At 50.8% G+C, this 27652-nt stretch overlaps 1 protein-coding gene across 11 annotated transcripts in view; it reads right to left on the reverse strand.

Moving 5' to 3' along the window:
- Positions 1-4112: 4112 nt before the first annotated feature.
- RREB1 (ras responsive element binding protein 1) overlaps positions 4113-27652 on the reverse strand; it is a 201365-nt gene continuing 177825 nt past the window's right edge. For 8 of the 11 annotated variants that reach the window (XM_078000970.1, XM_078000968.1, XM_001082516.5 and 5 more), the window contains exons 10-13: positions 24468-27378; positions 15762-15926; positions 8841-9644; positions 4113-7544 (exon numbers count right to left, since the gene is read on the reverse strand). In XM_078000970.1, the coding sequence (XP_077857096.1) occupies positions 7087-7544; positions 8841-9644; positions 15762-15926; positions 24468-27378 (4338 nt within the window). In that variant the 3' untranslated portion in view covers positions 4113-7086. The remainder of the gene's footprint in view (positions 7545-8840; positions 9645-15761; positions 15927-24467; positions 27379-27652) is intronic. The other 3 variants (XM_078000972.1, XM_001082652.5, XM_078000971.1) reach the window with 1 other exon arrangement.

Below are 27652 nucleotides of genomic sequence, written 5' to 3' on the forward strand. Positions count from 1 at the left end.
CCCTGCAGAACCCTGCCCAACCCACTGAATCCTGACCCAAAGTTTTGGTGTTGTCATACAGAAAAAGAGAACTGGAACAGTTGAGAATTTACTCAGTGACCCTGGGAATATGTATGCCAAATATCTATGTGCCAAATTGCATCAGTGCCATGTTTCCTAGAGGCCACGCATTCCTAGTTTTCAGTAACTCCCTTTTCAGTGGACAACACACACCACCCATTCTTGGGGACTTGTGTTTTAGGATTTTGCTGGTGGAGAATTTCATCCCTACAAAAGTACTCAATAGCCAGCTGACCTGAGCAAATCATTTCAATGCTCATCCCTGCTCTGAAGGAATAAGGATTTTTTTCCTTCACAGCTGACTGGACTTGGGTGAAGACAAGAAACAAAAACCACAGGAAAACACTGCAGTGTGCAAAGTCCTGTACAAACACATCTTAGAATGAGGAAGGGAAAAGTGAGGCCCAATGAAAAGAGCAACACTCACCAAGTTAAAACGGCGTTTGAGAAGCGAGATGACTTCCTTTATTTTCTTTATATTTTCCTGCAGCTCCTAAATTTTCCACACTGAGCAAGGCGTTACTTTTATGTAAATTCCCATAAAAGAGTCATGTCAGATCCATGGAGGAAGGCAGGGCTGGGGAGCAGCTGAGCGAGCCCCTTGCTGGCCTCACAGCCTGGGAAGCAGATGCCACCGTAGGGACATGAATTCCTGCCCTGACAGCCAGGTGAGACTTGAAGCAGTGAACGGCAAGGGCCAGGGATGTCACTTTCCTACTGGGCTGTGACTTCCTTCCCCTAACAGTAAAACGGGAAAGGAGTGACCGCTTGTTTCTTATTTAGGACACTGACTCTGGCAGCCTAGAATTGGAGGGGACTCTTTTGTTGCTAAAGAGCAACCTTCAATTACAAGCTTAAAATAAGCCTAGTCATCCTCCCTCACTCCTGGCCTCCTCAGAGAGGTGGTTATGAAGGGGAGAGGCCTGAATATTCCAGGCCCAAGGCTTGACACCAGGACAGGCAAGCAGGTAGCTGGCGCTGTTGGCCAGTGGTTGGAGGCCCTGCTTGCTCCTCGGCCCTTTCAAAGTAGACTTTGGAATCCACAAGGATGGCAAACAGGCAGAAACCCCAAACAAGACTCTCGGGGCACTCGGGTTTAGGCAGTGGCTGAGTCTGTGCTGGGGCTGGAGTAGGATCCATAGAAGGAAGCTCTGGAGGGCCAAGCCCGGCACTCTCTAAAGCCATATCTGGGCTCTGCCCACTCCTTCTGAGATGGATTCTGTCTTTGGTTGGGAGGAAGAATCCACAGTCGTCTCTGCAGCCAGCTGCTGGGTCCACCATCCACCTTATTCTGAACCAAGCTTTGGGGTCTAGACCGGAGCTTCTCAAACCTTAATGTGTGCACATATCCACTGCGGCCCTTGTTCACATGCAGATTCTGACTCAGCAGGTCTGGGTGGGCCAGAGGTTCTCATTTCTGTTATTTTTTGGTTTGTGTTTTTATTTTTGTGAAGATGCGATCTTGCTCTGTCAATCAGGCTTGAGTGTGAACATAGCTCACTGCAGCCTTGAGCTCCTGGCCTCAAGTGATTCTCTTGCCTCACCCTCCCAAAGTGCTGGGACCACAGGCGTGCACCACTGCGCCAGGTCAAGCTGAGGTTGCCATTTCTAACAAGCTCCTAGGGATGCTGATGCTTTGGGTCTTCAGATGACAATCTGAGCAGTAAGGTAGCAAGGGACTAGGCCTCATCCTGGGTGCTAGGTCTATGCCACCAGCTCCCCCATCCCCATGCCCCATGCCCCATGCCCTCCTCCAGTGGAATAGGCTTTGGTGCAGGGTGGGGATGCTGGATAAGCACCAAGACCCAGGCAGAGTCCTGGGGCCATGGGGAGGCCACAGGCTGAGCGGGAAGGTAGTGGGATTACAGGGCCAGAGGAGGCCAGGTAGAAGGTGGCAAGACTCCCCAGGGTTTGAGGATAGTGCGTCTTGGTGATCTCCCATGAGGCCCTCCACTGGCCGTTCCCCACAGTGTGCCATGAATGCGTGTGGTGAAGTTCTACCCACTACTTCACCAGGGAACCAACGAAGCATTCCTATGAGAAGACTCTGTAGAAACAATAATGAGAGCCCCTAACATGCACCTTATATAATTAACTCATGGCATCCACACAACAATGCCCATGAGGCAGGTACTATTGCTATCCCCTTCTTAGGAATGAAGAAATTCAGGCACAAGGCCATTCACCAGCCCCAAGAGGCAGAGCTGGGATTTTCATGCCAGCCAGCCTGTCCCCAGCGGCACGCTCATGGCCACTTCTTTGCCCTGCATCCCTAACACAGGGCAGGCGGTTGGCTATGTCTTTGGGCTGGAGGATCTGAGGTTTGAGATCCGCTTACCCAGGGCTAGTACTCCGCCTACTCCACCAGCCACCGCCCACGCAGGCATGCGGATCCCCCAAGCTCCCACATATAAATGTGTGTTAAATTCTCCGCCTTTCAACAGAGGGGCCTGAAAAAGCTTAAGGACCACAGCCACAGCTCTGGTCCTGCAGTGAGGTGGCACTTAGTAGTGTATGGTACAAGTACACTCAATGCATTTTAGCATTATCCACCATCAGCCGTCTCCAAAACCAACTTCTTTCAGTGTTGCTTTTTTTTTTTTTTGAGACAGTCTCACTGTGTTGCCCAGGCTGGAGTGCAATGGGGGCCATCTTAGCTCACTCAACCTCTGCCTCCCAGGTTCAAGGGAGTCTCGTGCCTCAGCCTCCTGAGTAGCTGGGATTACAGGCACACACCACACCTAAACTTTTTTGTAGTTTTAGTAGAGATGGAGTTTCACCATGTTGACCAGGCTGGTCTCAAACTCCTGACCTCAAGTGATACTCCCACCTTGGCCTCCTAAAGTGCTGGCATTACAGGTGTGAACCACCACTCCTGGCCCAGTGTTGTTTTTTTTTTTTTCTTGAGTCGGAGTCTTGCTCTGTTGCCCAGGCTGGAGTGCAGTGGCGTGATCTCGGCTCAGTACGAGCTCCGCCTTCCGGGTTCACACCGTTCTCCTGCCTCAGCCTCCCAAGTAGCTGGGACTACAGGCGCCCACCACCACTCCCGGCTAATTTTTGTGTTTTTAGTAGAGACAGGGTTTCACCAGGTTAGCCAGGATGGTCTCGATCTCCTGACCTCGTGATCTGCCTGCCTCGGCCTCCCAAAGTGCTGGGATTACAGGTGTGAGCCACCGTGCCCGGCCCCCAGTGTTGCTTTTTGAGAGCCACTCCCTAGTTACAGGAGTTGAAGCTCTGCTGATTGCTATTTTACCCAAATGTGAGTTTTAACCTGCACCGTCCCCAGCCCTAGGGTTGTTGTTCCCTCCCGTCTCACCAAAATCTGGTCACACTAACAGATTTTGTTCTCCCTCCACTAGGTGCTGACTAAATCACTTACAACTGGGTTGGGGGAAGAAGAGGTGAGGCAGACTTCTTAGGCATTATTGCACAGGAAACAAAAATGCTGGCTTTAGCCAATGACAGTGGCCTGCACCGTGGTGCCCCATTGGGTCCAGTCTCCTGGCCCTGTGCACCCAACACCAAGGTCTCCACTCTGAAGCTCTGACAGTGGCCACCCACTTAACTTTCCACATGCTCTCAAAGTAGCTCTCACAAGTGCGGCCGAGTGCTTTTCTATACAGCAGGGTCTTGCTGTGTCCCCCAGGCTGGAGTGCTGAGGCACGATCATAGCTCACTGCAACCTCAAACTCCTGGGCTCAAGACATCCTCCTACCTCAAACACCCAAATAGCTGGGACTACAGGCGTGTACCACCATGCCCAGATAGTTCTTAAACTTATTTTTTTGTAGAGATATGGGTCTTACTATTTTGCCCAGGCTGGTCTTGAACTTCCGGTTTCAAGTGATTCTTCCGCCTTGGCTTCCCAAAGTGCTGGGATTATAGGCAAGAGTCACTGCCCCAGCCTCCAGAGCGAAGAAAAATGCTGCCTGGATGACAAGAGCTTTCCTGGGCACCTGTGATTCCCTCCAACGGTACTGCACACCTGGGGGCTGCCCCAAGTGGGCTGTGGGTTTGGGGATGGGATCACAACAAATCACAGGACGGCCACGTGACCGGCAATCTGCCGCTTTTAAAATATAACATTTATTGCTTAGATGGTTTGATACAGAACAGCTTTCTTCTCATTCTGAATTTGGAAGTTCTATACAACTGAATACAAAGAGGAACAAAAAGTACCAAAACCAAACTTGTGATTCTGTTCATGTGGCATAAACCAGTTTTGTACATAACATGTAGCAGCAGTTTTTAAGTTCCCTTTAGAAAAATATGCATTCTACAAATTTATTATTGTTTCCTGTTTAATGCATGGGCTGAAATCACTAGGATCAATTTCCTTCTTGAAGAAAGAGGAGAGGAAAGAGACGAACAGAGGGTCAGAACGTACGGTGAATCCTCCCGAAACTGGCATCCGGCTGTTCTGTAGCTTCCCCAGCGCTGCTTGGAAAACAGCCCTCTGGGTTGTTCTGTTTTCACAGCCAGGTGTTTCATGTAGTGATTGAATCTCAGCATCATGTCCATTAATCAATGAGGAAAAAAAAAAAAAAAAAAGAAAAAACTTGCACCTCAAAAAACTTTTCAGAAGATCCATATATATATATTTTTTTGTAAAAGCCCTGAGAGAAGGAGAAAGAGAATCAAACAAAATGTATAGAAACAAATTAGCTGGACATGCAAACTAAGCTATGATTCACCCAGAGTTTAAACAAATCACAAATTTCACAGTTTAATATTGGGGGGTGGGGGAAGGGCAAAAACAACAAACAAATAATACGTTTCTCCACCTCACTAATAAAATGTGGCAAGACCTTATTGACTACGAGGGTACAGATCAAGGCTAAGTAAAGCTTTAAATCAATAGTGATTATTGCGAGCGGCAGCCCCGGCTACTCACGTCGCTGGGAGCTGATTACTGCTACATCTCACCGCAGCGTAGAGTTTACTCACAGCTTCTCCCCACAATATTGCGAGTTTAGTGTGGAGAGTCGCAGAGAAAAAACACAAGAAACCCCAAATAATAACAACAAAAATAACAATAACAACTGTAATAATAAAAAAAGAAACCTAAGGGATGTATGAACTGGTTTTAACTAAGTAGACCAAGGAATCATTGGTTCTGATTTGCATTCATCTCTACAGTAAATAAAACCTCATTTTTAAACTGGTTCATACATCCCTAATACAGTTAAAAATCATATATACCTCAACCTTTTTTCCTTTCATATGCGAAGATATCACTTTTCATTATCTCAAGAATATCTATCTTCCTTTGAAGTATGGGAGGTTGGATTTCAGAAACTGGTGAAGCGGTGGAGAAAAGGGGGTGTGCATGTTTCTGTGCGAACAAGTCTATGTAAAGGAGGGGCACTGGGGCCAGAAAAAGGCAGGGGAAAGCAGCTGGGGTACAAGAGGCTCCACACACTGCAGCAAGCACAGGGGTCCCCAGCAGCAGGCTGGCTGGGGGCGCCTGAGGTCTCGGCTGAGGGACAGGAGCTCAGGTGCAGTGGGGTACATTTTCCTCCCTGCAGGCGGGGACAGTGAGGGAAGTCTATTGCCTGCCAAAGATGCTTATGGGTAAAAAGAATCCTGCCTTTTTGCACCCAGGGGTTTGGGCTATTTAAGAAACTAGAAACAGCACATTTATCTTCAAGCACCAACTCCACATCACAGGAAGGTAAATATAAACCTATTTCTCATCTGACATCTTGCATGTGTAGTTTTATTACCAGTAGTAGTATTTCCTCGCTTTGCAAATGACAGTAGCACAGCTGGGTAAGGCGTGGCTTAGGCTTAGCAGGAAGACTGGGAATACCTCGCTCACGAGTAACGTGCCTGGTCACTGGGTCACTGCTTTGCTTTCTCCACAGTCATCTCTGCAGTGCTCCAGGCACGGCCCTGGCTTCTTGACGCCTGTTTCCTGGATGCACGCACCCTCACTCCACCCTCTCTGAGCTGCTCCTGGGCCACGCCTGGGAAGACTGCTCACGGCCCTGCTAAATTCTGCAGTGACAGAAGAAAGGCTTGTCTCATTACAGTAGAAGAGCTACCACCCGAGGGTGCCAACCACAGCCGCAGGCACACGTTTACACGGGGACCCGGGTGCGGCACAGGTCTCCCAGGACAAATATTGCCCATTTGATTCTGCTCACTGCAGAGAACAGCAAACTGATGAACTAACAATAATAATAATAATAATAATATTAATAATATAGATACTGAAAGGGAAGAGGAGGCAATCAAATATATGCTATCCGTGCATGTTTTCCATAGGTTTAGACGCCAGGGGAGTAACTCTTCTCTATAGTTAAGAATGGATGTCTTGAAACTTGAACGGTGACCATGTCTAATGCTGACAGAGTGGAAACGGACATGAGGCTGAAGCTAGAATCTTTCCTGGTTTTGGCCTGAAACCATATTGGAAACCTTCATCAACCACATCCTGTAATACCAAGGACCAGATGACAGCTCCACCATGAAGCACACAGAAAAAAGGAAAATGTCTATTTAAGAAATTATCATCTTATTCATCTTTCCTCTGGTCATTTACACGAAATTCACATCATTTTCTTCCAGTTATTGGCTATGGGTACCCAAGGGTATGTTTTTTCCTTCTGTTTCCAGCTCACAGAACAAACGGTGCTATCACAGATTCACAAAAACAAGCTCACACACACCAATAAAAAATAACGCTAATGCTCAAATGAAGAGGTCCTCTCCAGACAATTCATTATAATTATTTGTTTTGTTTAAGAAGTCATTTTGGAAAAATACAACACCCACGATAATATGGAGGGATCCGGTAAGTAGTTAAGGCACTGGAATCGGCACGGGCTGTGGCCTCCCGCGCAGGCTGCGGTAAGGCTATGGCACTGAGCGAGCAGCCACGCTCCTGCTTGTCTCTCGCACTCACTCTCTCTCTCTCTCTCTCTCTCTCTCTCTTACTCCCCAACAGCCGAAGGGCACTGAGGAAACCCCATGACGCTTTGCTCTGCTGGCTTCTGTCTGTGCTGAGGGGGACTGAGGCTGTCACTCCATCCCCGGGAGCTGCGAGGTGCTGTCAGCTGTGGCCAGGGTTGGGTGAGTGGGCCTCTTGCTGCGAGGTTCCAGCAGGTCCTGCCCCAGGGCCACTGGGCTCTCTGGGTTAAGGTCACCCTGGCCAGGCTCAGACGGCCGCCTTGCTGTGACCTTCTCCTCCCTGTGGCTGCAGTCCTTTGTGGCACTGGCCAAGCCCTCCTTCCGGCTCCGGGTGACGGCCATGTGGCTGCTGGTGCTGGGAGCCAGCTCCGCCTCGTTCTCTGAGACGGGGTTGTTGCCACTGTGGGTGGACTCGTTCTCGCTGTCTTCCTCACCCCGCTCATCCTTGTCGCTGTCCTTCCCATGGTGTTTGGCATGCCTGGCTTTCTGGTGGATCCGCTGGTGGCGAACCAGGCTGTGCTTCAAGGTGAAGGTTCGCTCGCAGGTCTGACATTTGTATGGCCTTTCCCCTGGAACAACGGAAGAAAGAAAGAATTTCCATTAACCAAAAGGCACCAGTACCCACCACACCCTGCTCTGCACAGGAAGAATGAGGCTCCCAGGCTATGTGTGAGGGACCAGGACTCCTTCCTACTCAGCCAGAGGCCTCTTCCTTGAACCAGCAAACAGGACGGACAAGCTCTGTTTGCTGGTTCAAGCTATCAGTTTGAGACGTTCCCTCTCCTTCCTCTCTCAGTCCAGGCACTCTACATACTGATCCAGAAAACCCAAGTCCCAGAAGCAGAAGCCTCAGGAGACATGCAGACTGGCCTCCACCAGAGCCTAGGAAGGAACCTAGAGGGGGATGGGAGTGGGCCCTCTCAGGAATCTGCATGGACAGCAGCACCTAAGTCGGAGGCACCAGGTACCCTCTGCATTGCGATGTGGCGCAGCGGGGGCTTTCCTGATGCTCACACGCCAGGCCTGGGGCAGGGCCCACCACGCTTTCTGGGAGCCCAAGAATATCCCTCTTCTGAGAGCCAAGGCCCCTGGTCCTTCACACCCGCAAGCGCAGCGAACAGCGGACTGCGCTGGGTTGGGGCACACGTGTTCACTGCGGGCTGCAGATGTGACAGGGAGGGAAGCTGCGGCTGAGAGGAGGGACAGGTTATTTTGGAAGGAAGGAGGATATATCTCTGGACTCCATGAGCATATCCAGGTCTTTGTCTCAAAGCAAGCGCCCCTGCTCTGGGGTCTGCAGCCTCCACCCTGTGGGTGGTGGGTGAACTCTAGGAGCAGTGTGCAGGGCAGTGGCTAAGAGTCCTGTCCCAGTCACCTCAGCCGGTTGCACGGCTAAGAAAGGAAAAGACCCTCCTGGCCCTAACGGATCACCCAGGGTGCCTGCCGCCCCACAGTGGCCTGGGGCAGCGCCTGTCGTCCGGGCCACAGGACTAGACAGGACCAAGTGGCCCCAAATGGCCAGCACAAGCACCCTCTCCTAGATACCTCTTTGAAACAGGGCAGCTGTCACCCCAGCTCTACAGATGGGAAGACGGAGGCTCAGCAGCGCTAAGAGGCGGATCACAGCGTTCTCAAAAACACAAGGGCCAAGGACCCTCTCCTGCCTGGCTGCAGGCCTGCACGGTCTTCCAGCGCTAAGAGGACAACTCCTTAAAACTCCTAGTTCACGGGCTTAAGGAGCACACCCGCAACGTAAGCAAACGTTCTCTCGGCGGCCTCCAGCGCCGCTTCAAGGCAGCTCCTAGGACAGAGGTGCCCACCTGGCCGCCTCTTGTCGGGCTGGGGACCTGGCCTGCCCTGGTTACCTGTGTGGGAGCGCATGTGCCGGGTCAGGTCCTGCAGCGACCAGAACCGCTTGTTGCACACGCTGCAGACCTTCTTCCTCTTGTCTGCCTTGCTGACCACGCTTTTGGGGGAGTCTGTCTTTGGTTTCTTGTCATCGTCGCTCTTCTCCGAGGACCTCTTCTCGGTCGCGCTCTCCCCGTCGGAGGGGCCCTCAGTCTCCTCTGCAGGCTTTTCCGCCGGGGCCTCCCCGGCGCCCGGGGCCGACTCCACCACCTCCACCGGGGTCTCGGGGGGCTTCTCCTCCTGCTCAGGGGCGGGCGGGGGCCCCTCCTCCGCAGTGCTGGCGCCATCTCCCTTCTCGTCCTTGGGCTCCTGGCGGCCGTGCGCCTTCCGGTGGCGGCTCAGGGTGCCCAGGAACTTGAAGCTCTTCCCACAGGTGTCGCAGGCGAGCTTCTGCTCCTGCGAGGCCGCGCCCCCGGCGCCTGCCTCGCCCTCGCCCTCGCCCTCGGCCAGCTTGAAGTCCATGAGCTTGGTGGCGAAGTCCAGGTCCAGGCTCTGGTTGCTCGACGCGTCCTCTTCAGCGCCGTCGGCGTCACCGGCACTCTCCTCAGCGCCACGCTCCTCCTCCGGCTCATGGCTCTCCCCAGGCCCGTGCTCTTCTCCGTGCACAGGCGAGGCCGTTTCCGCCTTGGCTGGCTCCGCAGGGGCATCCCCTGTGACCTGGCGGAGCTCAGTGGCGCCCTCCGACGGCTGCTCTCTGTCCCGTGAGGTGAGGTCTAGCACTTCGCCCGCGGTGGCTGCAGTCTCCGCATCCGACTGGCTGTCTGTGGGGCAAGCACAGCGGGGAGGGCTCAGAGGGGCACCACCAGGTACGCTCATGCCAGGGACGTCGCCGGGAATGGGCTAGACCCACGCCAGCAGCCTGAACCCCAAACCAGTGAGGACTTCTTTCGGCCCAAATCCTCACCACCTGTTACATTCCCCCAGGAGGACCAAGATGACCCCGGGGAGGTAAGAAAGGCAAAAGCAGCCTCCACATCACCTGAGGTGTGTTCCCAGAGCTGGCTGTGCCCCCGAACCCCCGGCTTCCACTGCTCCCGCCCCCAGGAAGGTGTGAGTGACTCAGGCAGGGCAGACAGGGGCTGCGAGATAGGAGAGGGGTGCATTCCAGAGACTCGCAGCGCCAGGGAGGTTGAGGAAGCTTGAGTTATAAGTTATTTTTCCAGTGCAAAGAGATCATACAAACATGCAACATACACAGGACCACCCCCACCCCTAATCCCCCAAAGCATGGTCTTGATGAGTTTCACAGGAAACCACCCCAAGCCTGCATTCTGTGTGTATGGTATGCACTCTTGCCTGACGCTCATCTCCAGGTGGAGGCTGCAGAGACCCAACGGGGTGCAGGCAAGCTTGTAGGCTTCCTAGCTGTCAGCCTCCCAGGGGTGGCGGAAATCTTTCAAAGGAAGGGCACCCTTGATGCCAGGCTTGGCAACAGCAGACAGTGAGGGGAGCGGACTGTGGGTGCCTGTGAAGACAAGGGGTTCTGGCTTCCGGGCATCTCACCTACCCTGACTTCCTGCCTTTTGATTTGTTCCTATCTGTCCATTCCACCCAGTAAAACTGTATGTGGAAAGCCTACCAGTTTTCAACAGTCCTTTTAAGGGATGGCACGGTTGCAACATTCACAGCATCAAACAGTGTCAAAAGGCCTTCTCTTTCCTAAGGCTGAAAGAGGACTTAATAACTTCTTAAAATTATGCACTACAACAGTGCATTGGAAGCTGGTGGAACCTATTATTTAGCTGCAGATCCTATGTCTGATTTTTTATTATTCAAGACGGAGTTTCTCCTTGTCGCCCAGGCTAGGGTGCAATGGTGTGATCTTGGCTCACTGCAACCTCTGCCTCCCGGGTTCAAGCAATTCTCCTGCCTCAGCCTCTCGAGTAGCTGAGATTACAGGCACCCACCACCATGCCCGGCTAATTTTTGTATTTTTAGTGGAGACGGGGTTTCATCACGTTGGCCAGGTTGGTCTCGAACTCCTGACCTCAGGTGATCTGCCGACCTTGGCCTCCCAAAGTGCTGGGATTACAGGCGTGAGCCACCATGCCTGGCCACTGTCTGATTTATTACTGTAGGGATTCAGAAGTTCCTCTGAGAATTAGGTGGATGAAAGTCATTGTTTTATGGCACAAGTATGAGATGCGCCTCCCTCAACAGGCCAGATGGGAGTGCAGTCCTTGAGCCAGCAGATTCACACACCTAACCTGGATTCTTACTTGGTGTGATCAGGCGTAACTACAGTATCAACCTGCATCTATCACTTCTCCTCAACATCACATGCTCCATTATTTGGCCATCAAGGCGGTCAGGAGGGCTGGGGTAAGGAGCTGGTCCTGCCCCATCCCGAGGTCTGAAGAGACAGTACCTACCGCTCACACCTGCTTGGGGCTTTAGGCTTACCCACAGCCATCTGCATAACACGTCCACTTCCATCATGTCATTTCATTAGTTTTACACTGACTGCACTTTTTGGCAGCCACTGTCTGAGTATCTCAAGAGGTTTCAGAAGGAAATATTATGGTGTGAATATAAAATTTTAAAGAAGAAATGATTTTGCAAAATTATCCAAAAGCTTAAAGAATATGAATCCTGAGATATGCACACCAATGTCTGGGCCACATTCCAAGGAAAAACAAGATATTCGTTTTCTTGAATCATTTCAACAGAGAGCAGCTATAGAATGGATATTGGTATAAACTCTACAATAAAAATACAAACTGCTCAATTTGTTTGCTGGCTTTGTGGGTAATTTCCCTCCCTAGAGTCAGGGTCTCCCTATGTTGCCCAGGCTGGTCTCGAACTCCTGGCTCAAGGGGTCCTCCTGCCTTGGCCTGCCAAAGTACTAAGGTTACAGGCATAAGCAACTGTGGCTGGCCTTTGTAGGTTTTTTTTTTTTTTTTTTTTTTTTTTTTGAGATAGAGTCTTGCTCTGTCACCTGCGCTGGAGTGCAGTGGTGCAATCTCAGCTCACTGTAACCTCTGCTTCCTGGGTTCAAGTGATTCTCCTGCCTCAGCCTCCCAAGAAGCTGGGATTACAGGTGTGAGCCACCATGCCCGGCTAATTTTTGTATTTTTAGTGGAGACAGGGTTTCACCATGTTGGCCAGGCTGGTCTCAGAACTCCTGACCTCAGGTGATCCACCCTCCACGCCCTCTAAAAGGGCTAGGATTACAGGCATGAGCCACCACGCCCAACCGGTTATTTTTAAAAGATTTAATCTCTGGTTACTTCCCCTTTGTCCCCAGTATATCCTAGGCTACTTCTATTATTTTTTTTTTCAGCAAAGAACATGCATTATTTTAACTGCACAGAACATATTTAACATGATAAAGCTTGAAAAAAATAAAATAAATTTTGAAATAAAACCCAAATAAATATACTAAGATCAAATTGTTCCTGCTGTTGGGACCTTCCTTTGTGTGGATAATGGAGACAGATCACCCGAGTACAATGAAAGGCCAACGCCCTCTTGGGACACAGGGGACTTGGTTGTATTCTACCAAACTCCCACTAGGGGGAGTGTTTTAGCAGTGCAGGCTGTGCCCTTCACATTCTAAGCAACAACTGATTTTCATTAGTGATTCTCATGAACAAACACTTCGCCTCTAAACCTATCATGAACAGTCAACTTACAAGGCCAGGTGCTGTATAAATCCCCGCCCTCAACCACCCAGACTCCCAAATGAGGTAGCTGAGCTGATGACTTTTTATATAAGCAATGCTACCTTAAAAATATGCAGTTCTTCCCTCTCCCCATCAGTCCCTCGGTTTGTGTTCAACAACTAAGAAAACTGCCAGAGGAAGCAGAAGGAATCCTGATAGATAATAAACCCACAGCTCCTCCTACAGGACAGTGGAGACGGCCCTAGTCAGCTCAACAATTAATGATCTAATTCTTCCTAAAAATTAAATGCGCCTCAACCGATGCGACAGACTACCAACCGAAGTAATCATCTGACCTGGCAGGGGTGCGTCTGCAGGGAAGCCACTGTGTCTGCACTCTACCCAAAGCATCGGAGGACTGAGAGGGTTTCCTGGGGTGCAGTCCATGCTGACATGTGGGACTTCTGGGCTGGTAAAGGTGGTCACCATTAAGGGAGAGTTTAAACACTTTCACGTTTCTATGAATTAAAAACAGCCCTATGTAGGTGCCTACAAACACGAAGACGCGGCATCATCGGAGGAAGGACCAAGGGCATGCCCTTCAAGGGCAGAGGGGGCCAGGGCACCTCTCTGTCGAGGACAGTGAATGGAGAATTTCAGTTGAAATCTGAATATTCAAAATGGACCTTTGAAGGGAGAACTGCCCCCACTGTGGCATTTTAAGCATTCTTTTGGGGGACTTTATGTTGAAAAAAATCAGACCTGCATTATAAAACATGTGTAGGAATTTTAAGAAAATGCCACCTAAGCATATAAGCCTAGAAAACCCCTCAAGGACCTCCTTGGTCATTTCCTCCCCCAGCCTCCCCCTTTTTAAGTGGTCTTCCTTCAAAGCCTCACTTTTTTAACCTCACTGGGGGGAGCCCAGAATGAAGGCTTCACCCCATGCCCATCATGCTCATCTGGTTTTTAAAATCCCCCTTGAAATCACTAAACTCTGCCTCCCTAACCTCCTTTCTCTCCCACTTAAATCTCAGTCCCTTTTCTCACCATGGACTGGGACCACAACTAAACCAAACATATATTTTCTCTTTGCTAGTTTCACATTACAACTTTCAGTAACTTCCTTTTCTAGAGGTTTTATCCCCTCAAGAAAACCTATATAACTTCCGGGGTGGGGTGGAGGTGGGAAAGGGCTTTGCTGGGATTTGGAAAACAAAACTTATGAGTACAAACTTATAAATACACTTGGTGCTGAACCGAAGCTAAGACCATAAATTCCGACTCAGCTTTGTGTCTGCAGACGTCAGCAGGAGCCCCAGCCCTTGTTCCTCCCTTATGATAAAGAAGCTGAATGCAAAATGCATATTCAGCACAGAGTTACTAAGACTTATTTGTAAACATGGAAACCCAAGGGCTCCCCCTCAGCTCTCAGTTACTGGCTGCTTTCGCTACTGTGGAACCACTATGGGAAGATCACAGTGTAGCTTTCAAAACCAGGCTGAAAGAAAATGTTCCAGACCAACAGGTAACGTGGCGGCCGATGGTTAAACATTAACAGAATGGTCTGCAGCAAGTGCGTGCCTGCCAGCACTGGTGTGTACTTCCCGTGGGCTGAACTGCAGGTCGTCCTTGGCTCACAGGGGTCCAAGTTAGGGGAAGATTCCGTGGGCACCCACATCTTTCTTCACTCAAAGATACTGGTGAGTTATGTGGAAGTGGAAGCTGGGGAAGCAGTGAGCAAAGCAGCTTACACTTTCATACCCTCAGAGGATCTGATCTGGACTGGCAGTTGGGCAGTCAAGAGCACTCACAGTTGGTTTCACGGGGCTCAGTGGGAGGCGTAGAGAGGGGCAAAGGGTGGCCTCTCCAGATGCGCCCCCACATCGCTATAACCAAGGTAAGGACAAGGGGGCTAATGCCCAACCCTCTGTCCACACTGACTCCTGAGGCAGGGGTGCCTCCTAACTCTAGAGCACCCCATCTCCACCCTATCTAAGGAACAGAAGCCACAGGACGCAATTACAACCCTAGAAAAACATAGCTGGGGGGATCTCTTCGCAGCCACGAGATAGTGTCAGGTTTTCAAGACTTGCAGAACTGGGCCGGGCGCGGTGGCTCAAGCCTGTAATCCCAGCACTTTGGGAGGCCGAGACGGGCAGATCACGAGGTCAGGAGATCGAGACCATCCTGGCTAGCACGGTGAAACCCCGTCTCTACTAAAAAATACAAAAAACTAGCCGGGCGAGGTGGCGGGCGCCTGTAGTCCCAGCTACTCGGGAGGCTGAGGCAGGAGAATGGCGTAAACCCGGGAGGCGGAGCTTGCAGTGAGCTGAGATCAGGCCACTGCACTCTAGCCTGGGCGACAGAGCGAGACTCCGTCTCAAAAAAAAAAAAAAAAAAAAAAAAAAAAAAAAAAGACTTGCAGAAATGGACCCAGCACCATGATGCTGTCCCTGTTGCTAACCAGTGGCAACTGGCGGGGTGTCTAAGTGGCCTGCAGCAGGCTGGCTTTTGTTTTGTTTGCTCTTGGGGGTGAGGATGGAGAACCCCAGCAGTCTGAGCGGATGGAGCGTACCGATAGAGGACATGAGTAAATTCAGAAACTACAAGGGAAAAAAGGTGGCAGAAGACGTATCGGGCAGCCGTTAATTGCTCTGTGGGTGCTGGAGGGAGGAAGCACACATCAGCACAGGAGAATAATACTCGGATTCAGGTCAAGCAGAGATGTGATTAAAGAAAGGACATGCACAGTGCTTTTTCAAACAAGGACAGTCTTACACCGGGAAGAGAGTTATTGAAAAGAAGAACACCGCACCCCTTGTTCCTTCAATACCCTGACACCCCAGGGAGCCCAGGCCTGCTCCCGAGGAGGCTGCAGAGGCCAGGGCTCCCCAAACCTTTAAGGTTTCACATCCCCTTTAGATGAGTTCATACCCAGGGCTAAAGTTGTAGGCCTTCCCATACATCCCACCTCCCAACATCGGGAACAAAGGCCTCTTGTGCCAAGAGGGTGACAGATCTTCCCTAGCAGCCCCGAGAGTCACCGAGGGGCACTGTCACTGTTTCCTGCTGTATGTCTAGGCGATCTGACCCAGGAGTTATGCTCCCTCCCAATCATCAGTAGGGCCCGCCTTTCTACTAATAGGCTCTGCATCCTACAGAGAAGTGAACAAGCAGCCCCTCCACAGCTCGGACCGGAGTTAGATACAACTCTTAACCGAACTCCTCTGTCTCCCTCTCTCTGGGTTCTTGTTCACCTGGCGGCACTACCTGTGCTATCATGGGATCCAACATCACTCTCTTTTGACTGGGGGATAAGCCCGTTTCTTCTCAGGGAACAGGTGGTAACTCCGTGTTTGCGCAACTGGTGGCGTTCACAGTTAGATTTGGTAGAAAAGAAGGCATCGCATTTTTGACAAGGGAAGGGTTTCTGACCTGAAGCAGGAAAAAAAATATATATTTATCTGGCTTTCTACTGCAATGAAAAACAAAAGTCGCTTTTGTTTATTCTTCTGGGATCACTGGCAGTTGTTCCCCCCTCCTCCACCCCTTCAAGAAAATTAACAAAACACATTTAAAAAAAAAAAAAAAAAACAAGAGAACATCAGTGACTACAACGATCATTCTCCCTTTTCCTAAGTTGAATGGAATATGAATTTTTGTCTTCAAAATACTAAAATAAATGAAACTGAAAAATATACATTTAAAGTAAAACAATGCTATTACAATTCAAATATTAAATAATGACAACACAAAATAAAAGTGAATGAAGAGATTTTAGAGCACAGCAAGAAAACACCTATATTCTATCACAAAGAGAAAGATGCCCTCTAACGAGTTCTAGTGTGGCAAGGACACCATAATATGGACACTAGGAAATCCATTGGGGAACCCCCTGGGTATCTTTGGGGGGCCATGAAGAGAAGTCAGGGACAGCCCCCGGCCAGGGTGGCCAGTACCCTCCCACTGGGGAATGGGAGCAGTGAGTTCTGACTTCCCAGGACAACTCCTGTCTGACTTGCTGAGATATCCTGCAGTGACTTCTCCTCAAGTTCACTGTGGTCCTAGGTGGCAAGAGTCAGGAGATCTTCTCATTATATTAAAGGTTCTTTCTTCCCCCTGCTCCAAGCTTGGTTGCAAATGAGTGACCAATATGTAACTATGTCTGCATTTGATCATGTGCTCCATTCAACAGATGTGCACGTGAAGAGGACATTTTGGCGGCCCTGCCTCGCCGCTAGACCCATCTCAAATGCACAGATGGGTGAGCCACAGAGAGGCACAGTACCCTCCTGCTTTGGTCTGCCTACCCTCTCCTTTTACTTGGATTCCTTTTGTGCTGTAAATGTCATGTTTGAAAATGCAATCGAAGCTCCTCTACAACTTGTCCTGGGTTTGTGTGGATGCATGTGAGGGAGAAAGAAAGCACAAGGGAAAAGGGAGGTGGAGAGGAAAAGAGAGGAGGAGGGAGGGGATCAGGAACCTTCAAGAGATGGAAGTTGGTGGTGCATCATTTGTGTATCACTGCATTCCTCCCTTTCCCCCAAGTCGCTGGCGTCCAAGGTCCCAGTTGCTAATGTTACAGGGTAAAAGGTTTTATGTGTTAGCTAACCTGACTTCAGAGCTGGGGCCTAGTACTTTTGTCTCATAGCCGTGGGATTGCCACAATTAAACAGAGCTCCCTGGAAACACAGATCACAGGGGCCTCTGGCGTTCGTTTAGATTAATGTTGACAGAAACCTGAACTAGCGCAGGTGCCCAAGGCCACACACTCCCCTGCGAATGCACAGCAAGGGCCTGGCACCTGGGGACCAGCCAGAGGGGCCACGTGTTTTCCCAGGGGAAGGAGGGACTAGCCTTGACAGGCATGGCTGTGTCACACGACTCCAGGGGGCGCCATTTGTACAGAGCGTGAAGGTGTGGACCTGGCGCCGCCCCTGTGACAGCATGGCCACAAATTTACATCAGCAGCAATAATCAGAGACAGGCGACACTGATTCCATCCTGAGCTAAAAGACCCTTTTAGATGATGCTTACAAATCTCCTCAGGAGCTTTTAAGATAAAGATGCTCGCAACAATCAAAGACAACAGAATTAGAAACCTGGCAAGGGCAGAATCAGAAACCCAGACACCCGGCCTGCGTGCTTCTGAGGAGCTCCACAGGCAACCGGAACAGAGGTGGAGAACTCACTGACTGTTTTCAGGTCTCCTCATATCATTCTGTAGGTGTTTTCTGCAAAATTTATTTTTAAAACATCCACATTAATAAAAAAAAAAAAGTATGACTAGTTGTACAGTATCTCAGTGTTTATGGTGCATCTTCCAAATTACTTCTTGCAGCCATGCATGGTGGTGCATGCCTCTAATCCCAACACTGTGGGAGGCCGAGGCGGGTGGATCACTTGAGGCCAGGAGTTCAAGACCAGCCTGGCCAACATGGTGAAACCCCGTCTCTACTAAAAATACAAAAATTAGCTAGGCATGGTGGTGCGTGCCTGTAATCCCAGCTACTGGGGAGGCTGAGGTGGGAGGAGCGCTTGAGCCTGGGAGGCAGAGGTTGCAGTGAGCAGAGATTGTACCACTGCACTCTAGCCTGGGCGACAGAGAGACTCTGTCTCAAAAATAAAATAAAATGAAAAAAATTACTTCTTGTTTTTCATTTAAAATTGAACACAGTATTTAATAATTTCAAGTAAAAATAAAGTACTTTTAATATTTTATTGTCAAAAGGTAACACTGCTGCTTCTCTGAGTCTGGCCAGATTGAGAAAATAACTGGGCCAAGAGGAAAACAAGTAAGAAGCTATTATGATAGGATTCTTGATTTCAAAGAAAACGGTCGGCTTCTCGCTCCCCCTATCACATGGTTTACTCTAATTTTCACACTGGTAAGTGCGTCACCTTTACAGCTGGTTAGGACTGCCAGGCTGACGTCCCCATGAGAAGGTCCCTATTAATGCTAAATTCAAAAAACAGTCCATGATGCCAAAGTATTGCATCAAACTATGAAGGCTCCCAAAGTGACATAACAACTCACACGAGTCATTAAAAGCTCACATTTCACTGCGTAAGTCTGACATTTTTACATAGCAGTGGGCTTTCTGGATTGCAGGGATGCAGGAAAACGGGCCCGTTTAGTATTTTATAGTAACACAGGTTTCAAAAACACTTGCTGGCCAGTCATCTATATAGAAAGTAGCAAATGATTTTATCTATTTGGTAGCTGCCACGAATAACTGCTTTAGGGGGGTATTTGTAAAAGCACCTGTAACCACAGGGAGTACCTGCACACTCAGGACCTACAGCATTCTGCAAGCCCCAACACGAGTACTGAAACCATCAGCCAGCTAGGCAGAGTGGCTCATGCCTATAATCCCAGCACTTTGGGAGGCCAAGAGAGGTGGATCGCTTGAGCCCAGGAGTTCCAGACCAACTTGGGCAACACAGTGAGACCTTGTCTCTACAAAAAAATAAAAAGACCGGGCGCGGTGGCTCACACCTGTAATCCTAATACTTTGGGAGGTTGAGGCTGGTAGATTACCTGAGGTTGGGAGTTCAAGACCAGCCTGGCCAATGTGGTGAAACCCCGTCTCTAGTAAAAATACAAAAAATTAGTTGGGTGCAGTGGTACGGGCCTGTAATCCCAGCTACTCTGGAGGCTGAGGCAGGAGAATCACTTGAACCTGGGAGGCAGAGGTTGTGGTGAGCTGAGATCACACCACTGCACTCCAGCCTCGGCTACAGAACAAGACTTTGTCTCAAAAAATAAAAATAAAATAAAATAAAATAAAATAGTAAAAAAATTAGCCAGGCATGGTGGTGTGCACCTGTAGTCCCAGCGACTTGGGAAGCTGAGGCAGGAGGATCACTTACGCTCAGCCAGGAGTTCAAGGCTGCAGTGAGCTGTGATCATGCCACTGTACTCTAGCCGGGGTGCTGGGTGACAGGGCGAGAGCCTGTCTCAAAACAAAAACAAAAACAAAAAACTCCAAAAAAAAACACCCCCCCAAATTAGCCAGTGTTTATTCTCCCAGAACAGTCAAGAAATGAAGAAGGGCATTGGGGCAAGAGAAGGGTGAACAGTGAGAATAGTTTGATGAGGAGATTGGCATCTTCGCCTCCAAGATCAAAAAAACAGAACTGAAAACATTTCTGTTCATTTTTCAAAGACAATCAGAATTAGAAAGGTGGGGTCTAACTAGCATGGAAAACCTTGCAGTTGCTTTTCTTTTTGTAACAAGATGGGCCTGAGCAGCCCAGCCTTCTCGCCATTGCTCCTCCACCCCTGCGTGAAGGCATGCTTTCTTTTGGTATTTTCTCTCTGTATTTGGCAGAAGTGTACACAGGACTGGGTAAAAATGGCCAAAGCTGTCTTTTAAGAAAGCTAAAAGTAGCCAAATACAAGTGGTGTCCCAGGTGCTTTCCACACCCAGGTTAGGATGACTCACTGACTGAAGCTCTGACCCTCACTGCCGGGTAGAAGCAGGGAGGAAAGGGTGTCAGGGGAAAGCCTGAGCCGGCTCAAAAAAGGTGCTCAAAGCACCCATGAGAAAGGCAGTGAGCCAGGGAAGCCCAAAATGGACATCCCATAGTCCCAAGCCCGTCGCTGTGGGACAAGGAACCGGAGCAAACGGAAGGGGGAAGAAAACAAGGACAGGCAAGAACAGACTGGCTGTGTTTTCTGGCACCCTCTCCTCCACCTGTGGCCTAAAAACACACGAGATGCTCCCGAGGGGCAAAGGCAGGAACAGTGCACTCTTGTCTCCTATGGAGTGGCACATTTAGGTGGAGAAAGGTAAGGAACCAGGAACTGTCCTCATCAGCAGGAAACTATGGGCTGGGAGAGAGCTGGAGAGGAGTGGAAGGAAGGAGGAAAGGCAGGTGTGTGTGGAGACTGTGCCAGGGGTATGAAAAATGACAGCCCTGCCAGCTTCCTCATCAGACACAGTTCCTGGAACCTGAGCCGGGAGCAAGAAAAGGCTGAGGCCACATGCTCCTTGCCAGCAGCCAGCAGGTATACCCCTCGTCGGACACTGAACACCAGATCTGCTTCTTGCTGCCCCTGTGAGGAATGGGAGGACTGGAGAACACGTGTTTTGAGACAAAGTAGAGACAGTACAGTAATTTGCTGAGGGGGTAGGAAGAGGCCAGCATTCAAGGTGTAGACAGTTTGTTTAAATGCAGTCCAAAACCGGATGCTGCTCAATGTTTCTGGCTGGAACTCAGCTAGATTTTAACAGTATACTCAAAAACACAAAATGGCCAGGCACGGTGACTCACACCTGTAATCCCAGCGCTTTGCAAAGCCGAGGAGTTCGAGAACAGCCTGGGTAACTTGGTGAGACCTTGTCTGTACAAAAGCAAAAAACTAAAAAACCAAAAATATCGCACAAAACATCTTCTCTGAATAATACCTTTGTTTGCAGGGTGGCTGCAGAGTCAATGTTTAACATGTGTACGCTTAAGACTTTTTTCAAAGTTTTGGAGACAGCACCTCACAGAAGCCTAGGAAGCCAAGGATCCATGTGGCTCTGAGTGACAGCAGAGCTGCCTACCAGGAAAAAGATCAGGTCTGTGGGGAGAGGGGGCCCATCAGATGACTTCCCAGGCTCCTTCCAGCTCTAATGCTCCATGAATGGAAAATGCTCTAACACAACACTGGATGTAGCCAAGTGCTCCATATAACATGATTTAGCAGTGGTGATGCTGAACATCCCTGGAGGCTGAGAGTGAAGCACAGCAAAGGAAGTTAATGGAGCTCAATGGGCACCAACCTTCATACGGTGTCTATGCAGGTGGCTAACACGATTCCGTAGTCATTAAGTCTCAAATTAGTTAATAACATTCTGATCCACAGTGGTGTCCCCCCCTTATCTCAAACTACTTCCCAATCTTCTGCATGTAGACACGTGGGAACACAGGGAAGCATGGAAGGTGCACCCTGCCCGCTTTCTACCTTCACACAGAGGACACACTTGGTACACACACCCTGGGGCCAGGGGGCAGCTGCACAGAACCTGACCCTGGCTTGGAACAGTAGCTCCATCTCTTATTCCCCATATGGCTGTAGGCAAGTTACTTAGCTCCTTAAGTAAACCTCGATTTCCTTGTGGCAACACACAGATGACATCACCCTCCCAAGGTTGTCATGAACACTAGCTCTACCAAGAACATATTATGATAGGATACAGGGACTGTGCCAAAACAGACACATCTATCGAGGTTATCAGTAACTTTTAAGGGACAAGAGGCAGAATGTTTGTATTTATATCTACCCCATCCTATCTTAAACAAACCTCCTGCTTTCTTGCTCAGTTTTAGATGCTACTAAATTTTAAACCAACACTGGTATTTTGGCATTCAAAGGCCAGGCAATCATGACTGGATTCACAAGTGGGAACACATATCATGCACCTGCAAAGACATGGGCACAACTCTTAAAAAAGGAAATACCGGAGGAGGAAGATGGGGAGGCTGGGTGACAGCAGGGGGAGGTGAGAGCACTGAGGAAGGGTGCGAGCCAAGCCAATCATCAGATCCAGACCATCTGCTTTCTGAAAAGTGGTAACAGAAAGACTCACTTCTCCATAGACTCTCAGTAGGCGATAAACAGGTGATACCCAAAAAGGGTAGCAAAAGAGACTGCTATAAGGAGCACCTTCTCTTGAAGATGCATTTTCTTCCCTGAACTGCTATCATCATTAGAATGGCTGCTTTACTTGTCAGGCTTAAACTATTTTAACAGGAAGACAGTGGTATGAAAGGGCAGTACATACTTTACAAATCTAGAAATCCTGGTTCTCCTTGAGTCTTCCCTGGATAGGCACTCCTGACTTGCTACTCCTCAATCCCTGGATTAAGGACCCACCACAGCAGAAAGAAATGCCGTGTCTGTGTGGCAAGCTCTGGTGAGCAGTGCGGCCTCTGAGAGACCTATCGCTCCCAGCCACAACTCCCTCTGGCTCCCAGCTTCCTCTCCCTCCCCAGGCTCCATTCTGCACACTGTTCAGGTATCCAGCGGTGGCTCCATGACCTCCCTCCTGCTGTTCCACCTCATCTAGGAGAAACAGCCTTCCACGAGCTTCTCCAAAGCTTTGTGGGATGATCAACTCTATGTAATACATTTCCACCAAGATACAGAGCACAGCTCACACCAATTCCCACAACCCACCCTCAACATCCTGTCATAAACCTCCTGACTACCTTGGGTTACCATATTTAGCGCAAAAAGAAAAACCCACAAAAAACCCAGGATGCCCAGAGCTAAATTTGAATTTTGGATAAACAAATAATTTTTTAGTAAATCCCAAGAACTGCATAAAAATACTTATACTAAAAATTATTTGTTGTCTATCTGAAATTCAAATTTAACTGGTGTTCTGTATTTTATTCGCCAATCCAGTACCATGTGGTTTTAGTGCCTATCTATTTATTAATATTTTGGCTGTAAACCCCAAAAAGATAGGATCTCACTAATTTGCCCTTAGTTCAATAACATAAATCATTGAATACAGAGGCTGTTCACTGAGAAAATTCAGAAAATTGTAATTCAGGTGAGAGTTGTATGGCCACTTATATACTAGAAGCACCTGATACAAAATTATTTAAAGTATATTCCTATCCTAAACTTCTCTTTAAAAATCAACTTCTGGAAACTAACATTTGAAAAATACTTTTGGGCAGGTCGGGCATGGTGGCTCACGCCTGTAATCCCAGCATTTTGAGAGGCTGAGGTAGGCAGATCACCTGAGGTCAGGAGTTCGAGACCAGCCTGGCCAACATGGTGAAACGCCATCTCTACTAAAAATACAAAAATTAGCCAGGCATGGTAGCGCATGCCTGTAATCCCAGCCACTTGGGAGGCTGAGGCAGGGAGAACTGCTTGAACTTGGGAGGCAGAGGTTGCAGTGAGCTGAGATCACACTACTCCAGTCCAGCCTGGGTAACAGAGTGAGACTCCGTCTCAAATAAAGAAAAATACTTTCGGGGCCAGGTGCGGGGGCTCACGCTTGTAATCCCAGCACTTTCTGAGGCAGAGGCAAGAAAAGTGTTTGAGCCCAGAAGTTTGAGATCAGCCAGAACAATGTAGTAAGACTTTGTCTTTAAAAAAAAAAAAAAAAAGAAAAAAGGAAAATAGTTTTGGGGGTATCATTTTGACCATTTAAGTCTATTACTTAGAGCCTTTTCACACTTGGGTGTGAGTTCTTGGGGATGGACAGGTCGATGGGCTCTAGGGATCGTCGTAGGGGCCAGGGAAGAACAGCTCAGGAAGATGTTTTCCTGCTTCACCCAGACCAGCGCCGGGCCCTTCCGAGAGAAGTTTCTCAGAAAGGCTTACAATTGTAGCATAAACAGAAATTTCAAAACATTCTACCACCACTCATTGCTGATTTTCACAATCAACAGGGGAAGATGTGACTTAGTGAACCGAAAGAAAACGGCCAACATCACAATTTGTAAGATTTAAGAATACACGGCATCCAAAAAAACTTCACAAAATTTTCAAAATTTAAAACGCTGCACTGAGGACACTGGAATGGAATGTCTAGTGTCAAAGCACCGAGCTCATTATGCCCCAATACCTTCAAAGTCTCACTTCTCCGGAGCTGCCTCCCTGCTTAACCCAGTAGATAATCTGGCTACTGCCTCCAGAAGGGATGAGGCGACGCCATGAGTGATCTGAGGGCCTGTGACCACTTTCACCTCAAAACGCCCTGGGTGAACACTCACTAGAATGCTGCCCTTGGAGGGCGCTGCCCTTGGAGGGCTCAGCCCCTGCACACAGGCCATGTGGGTACTGAGAGCACACAGGAAATACAGCACCACCAGACAAGCCCGGGGTTTCGCAGACAGGGGAAGAAGGCAAGCTAGGAATAACTGGAGCTGTGGGAGATTCATCTCGCTTATGACCCCCACCCGTGGCTCCCCCTGCCACGACGTAGGACTCACCGCCTGGGAGCCCGGTGGCCCTCTTACCAGTGTGTGTGAGCATGTGCCTCTGTAGGGAGCTGGCCCAAGGGAAAACCCGGGGACAGTGGGGACAGGTGATCTTCTGCAGGCAGTTGGTGTACGAGTTCCGCTTGGCCCTCAGCAGCTTGTCTTCTGGGGGACTGCCCTGCTCTTCATCACTGGGCCCGTGGTGGTCGGCGGGGGCTCCGGCCACCTCATCCTGAGTGTTGTCCTCCGCTGTCTGCAGAAACGGACTGAACTTGTTGGTGTCCGTGGTGGCCAGCATCTTCTCGATGCTCGCAAACTCCCCGCTGGAGTCCAGGTCCACCCCAACGCTGTTGGCGCGGGGCCGGCTCCTCACCCCCCTTTTCCGGCCCCTCTTCTTCGAGGTGCCCGCTGGGCCCTGCTCGGTGGGAGAGGCAGCCTCTGGGCTGCTGGCTGGAGCGGGAGGCTCACTAGACTCTTTTGGGCTGGTGGTGGCAGCAGGGGTGGCAGTGGTGGCGGCTTTGGGGACACAGCCTCCTAAGCTGTCTGAAGCCGTGGTGTTACTGCCAGTGCTTGCTGGCCCTGGATCCGCCACCTTGGTTTTCAGGAGGGTGGGGGCCGAGGATACAGATGAGATGATCTGGGCAATGGAGGCCAGCGGGGGCAGCTCTTCTGTCACGGGGGGCTTTGGCAAAAGCAGGGGGGGCTTGGGCCGCAGTGGCCGCAGCAAGGCTGTGCCACTCAGGAGGGCTGAGCTGCCCACGAGGGGAGGGCTGCTGACCAGGGCTGAGGAGTAGATTGGGACCGCCAGCTGAACGGGGCCCTGCAGGGGCTGCGCTGGGGGCTCCGGGGTGGCCGCCGGCGCAGTGGCCATGGGGCTTTCCAGGATCCCGCTGGGCCCCAAAGTCACGGGAAGAGAAGGGCCGGGTGCTGGACAGGGAGAGGGCTGCCCGCTGCTCCCCGCCTCCTGCTCAGGCTTGTTGGCTTCGCTGGGAGTGGCCAAATCCTTGTCCACTTTCCTGAAGTTCTTGGGGATGGACAGGTCGATGGGCTCCATGGAGCAGTCGTAGGGGGCCAGGGAGGAAGGGCTCTGGAAGGAGGTGTTTTCCTGCTTCACTTGGACCAGCGCCAGGCCCTTCTGAGAAAAGTCCAGGGGCTCATTTAAGTCCACCGCAAAGCTACTGGCGGGCTCCAACTTGATCGAGACATGGGGAGGCGGAGGCTGGGTGGGGCTCCTGTGAAGAAAGCCGTTCTGGGGCTCCAGGAAGGTGGTGAGGGGCTTGCAGTCACCAAGGGCAGCACAGCCACTGTCCTCCCCGCGCCCGGAGGCCTCAGTGGCTGGCGCCTCCGCGGGCCCCAGGCTGTCGGCGGCCAGCACGTAGCTCTCGATGTCCTGCTCGGGCACGTGCAGGTGCTGCTTGAGGATGTGGTGGATGCAGTTGCGCTTGGCCGCGAACGCGGCGCTGCACTCCTTGCACTCGAAGGGCTTGCGGCCCTTGTGGCCCCCGCCCAGGCCGCGGCCGCAGTGCGTGCGCATGTGGATGCGCAGGGCACGGTAGTGCTTGAGGTCCTCGCCGCACAGCCGGCACACGGTGTCCGGGGCACAGAAGGCGTCCACCAGCTCGGCCGCGCTGCTACTCACATACTCGATGTTCTTCTCGATATCCTTGCGGGTTGCCTTGAGGTGCTTCTTGCGCAGGTGCCGCTCGCAGTTGGCTTTGACAGTGAAGGGATAGTGGCAGATCTTGCAAATGTAGGGCCGCTCCCCACTGTGCGTGCGCAGGTGGCGGATGAGCGCGGCCTTGTCGGCGGCGATGTAGTCGCAGATGTTGCACTGGTATGGCGAGATGCCCAGGTGGGAGCGCACATGGGCACGCAAGACCCCCGAGAAGGCAAACACCTGGTTGCAGAAGCGGCAGGGGTAGAGCACCTTGCGCATGGCTGGCGTCTTTTTGCCGCTGGGCGCTGTCATAAAGGCCTTGAGCTCCCCCTCTGTGATCTCCTGCTTGATCTTGGCCTCCATGCTCAGCGGCAGCAGGGCCTCGATGATGCTGTCCTGCTCCAGCTGCGTCTTCATCTCGGGCTGGCCCGGTAGCTCCGCCCGCGGCTGCTGCAGGGAGAGCCGCGTGGCCGCGCTGGGCTGGGTCCCGGACTTGGGCTGCAGCAGGTGGGCGTTGGAGGGCGCCTCCACTGAGCCTTTGAGGAGCTTCAGGGGCGGCAGCGGCAGGCTGGGGCTGATACAGCCTGGGGAAGCCTGCTGGGCGTTGATGAGAGGCGGGGGCGTGGAGGTGGCCACCACCGTCCGTGGTGTGACCAGGGGCTTTGGCTTCAGAGGGGGCATGTGCTTGAAGATCGCCTGCAGTGGGGCGGCGGGGGCCTTGGAGAAGGGCGGAAGACTGATCTGAGGGGGAGCCGAGGCCGCCATCTTCAGAATCTGCTGGATGTCTGCCAGCTCAATGGCCGACTCGCCAGAGATGGGCTTGACCACAATGCTACTGTCAGGCTGGATGATGAAGCCCTTCTGGAAGGGCTGCAGGGACAGGTGCTTTATGCTGTCCTTGGTCGCGGGGAGAACTGTGAGAGAACCGCCTAGGGAAGCAGCTTCAAAAGGAGACAGGCTCAGCAGGTTGGTGCAGCCAGGGTCCTGAGGTAGCTGACACTTGAGTGTCTGGAGCTGAATTGCCTGGTTGTCATCCGGCAGGGGCTCCTCGGCGGGGACAGGCCTGACGTCTTTGGTGTGCTGCAGGCCAAGCAAGGCCAGGAAGCCCTTCTGGTCCAGGGCGTCAGCAGGCAGGGGCGTGGCCTGCAACTTTTCTTGACCCTGGTCTGCCGCCATGTGGGTCTGCTTGTGCAGGGCCAGTGAGCAGAGCATGGGGAACGCCTTGTCACAGGTGTCGCAGACAAAACGGTGCTGCTCGCTGATGCACCTCCGCAGGTTTGTTTCGCACCAGGCCTATATAGAACCCACCGGTAAAAGCAAGGGAACACACGTGAAGATTGAAAAAATAATCACTAAACGGAGATGCACAAAGTATTTGTTGTACATTTATCCCACAATCTTCCCCCATAATATAAAAAGAGTTCCCAGTCTGGGCAACATAGCAAGATCCCATATCTCTACAAAAAAAGAAAAAAAAAAATTTGCCAGGTGTGTTGGCTCATGCCTCTAGTCCCAGCTACTCCAGAGACCGAAGTGGGAGGATCGCTTGAGGCCAGGAGTTTGTGAC

Source organism: Macaca mulatta, chromosome 4 (assembly GCF_049350105.2).
Source record: "Macaca mulatta isolate MMU2019108-1 chromosome 4, T2T-MMU8v2.0, whole genome shotgun sequence".
NCBI lineage: Eukaryota > Metazoa > Chordata > Mammalia > Primates > Cercopithecidae > Macaca > Macaca mulatta.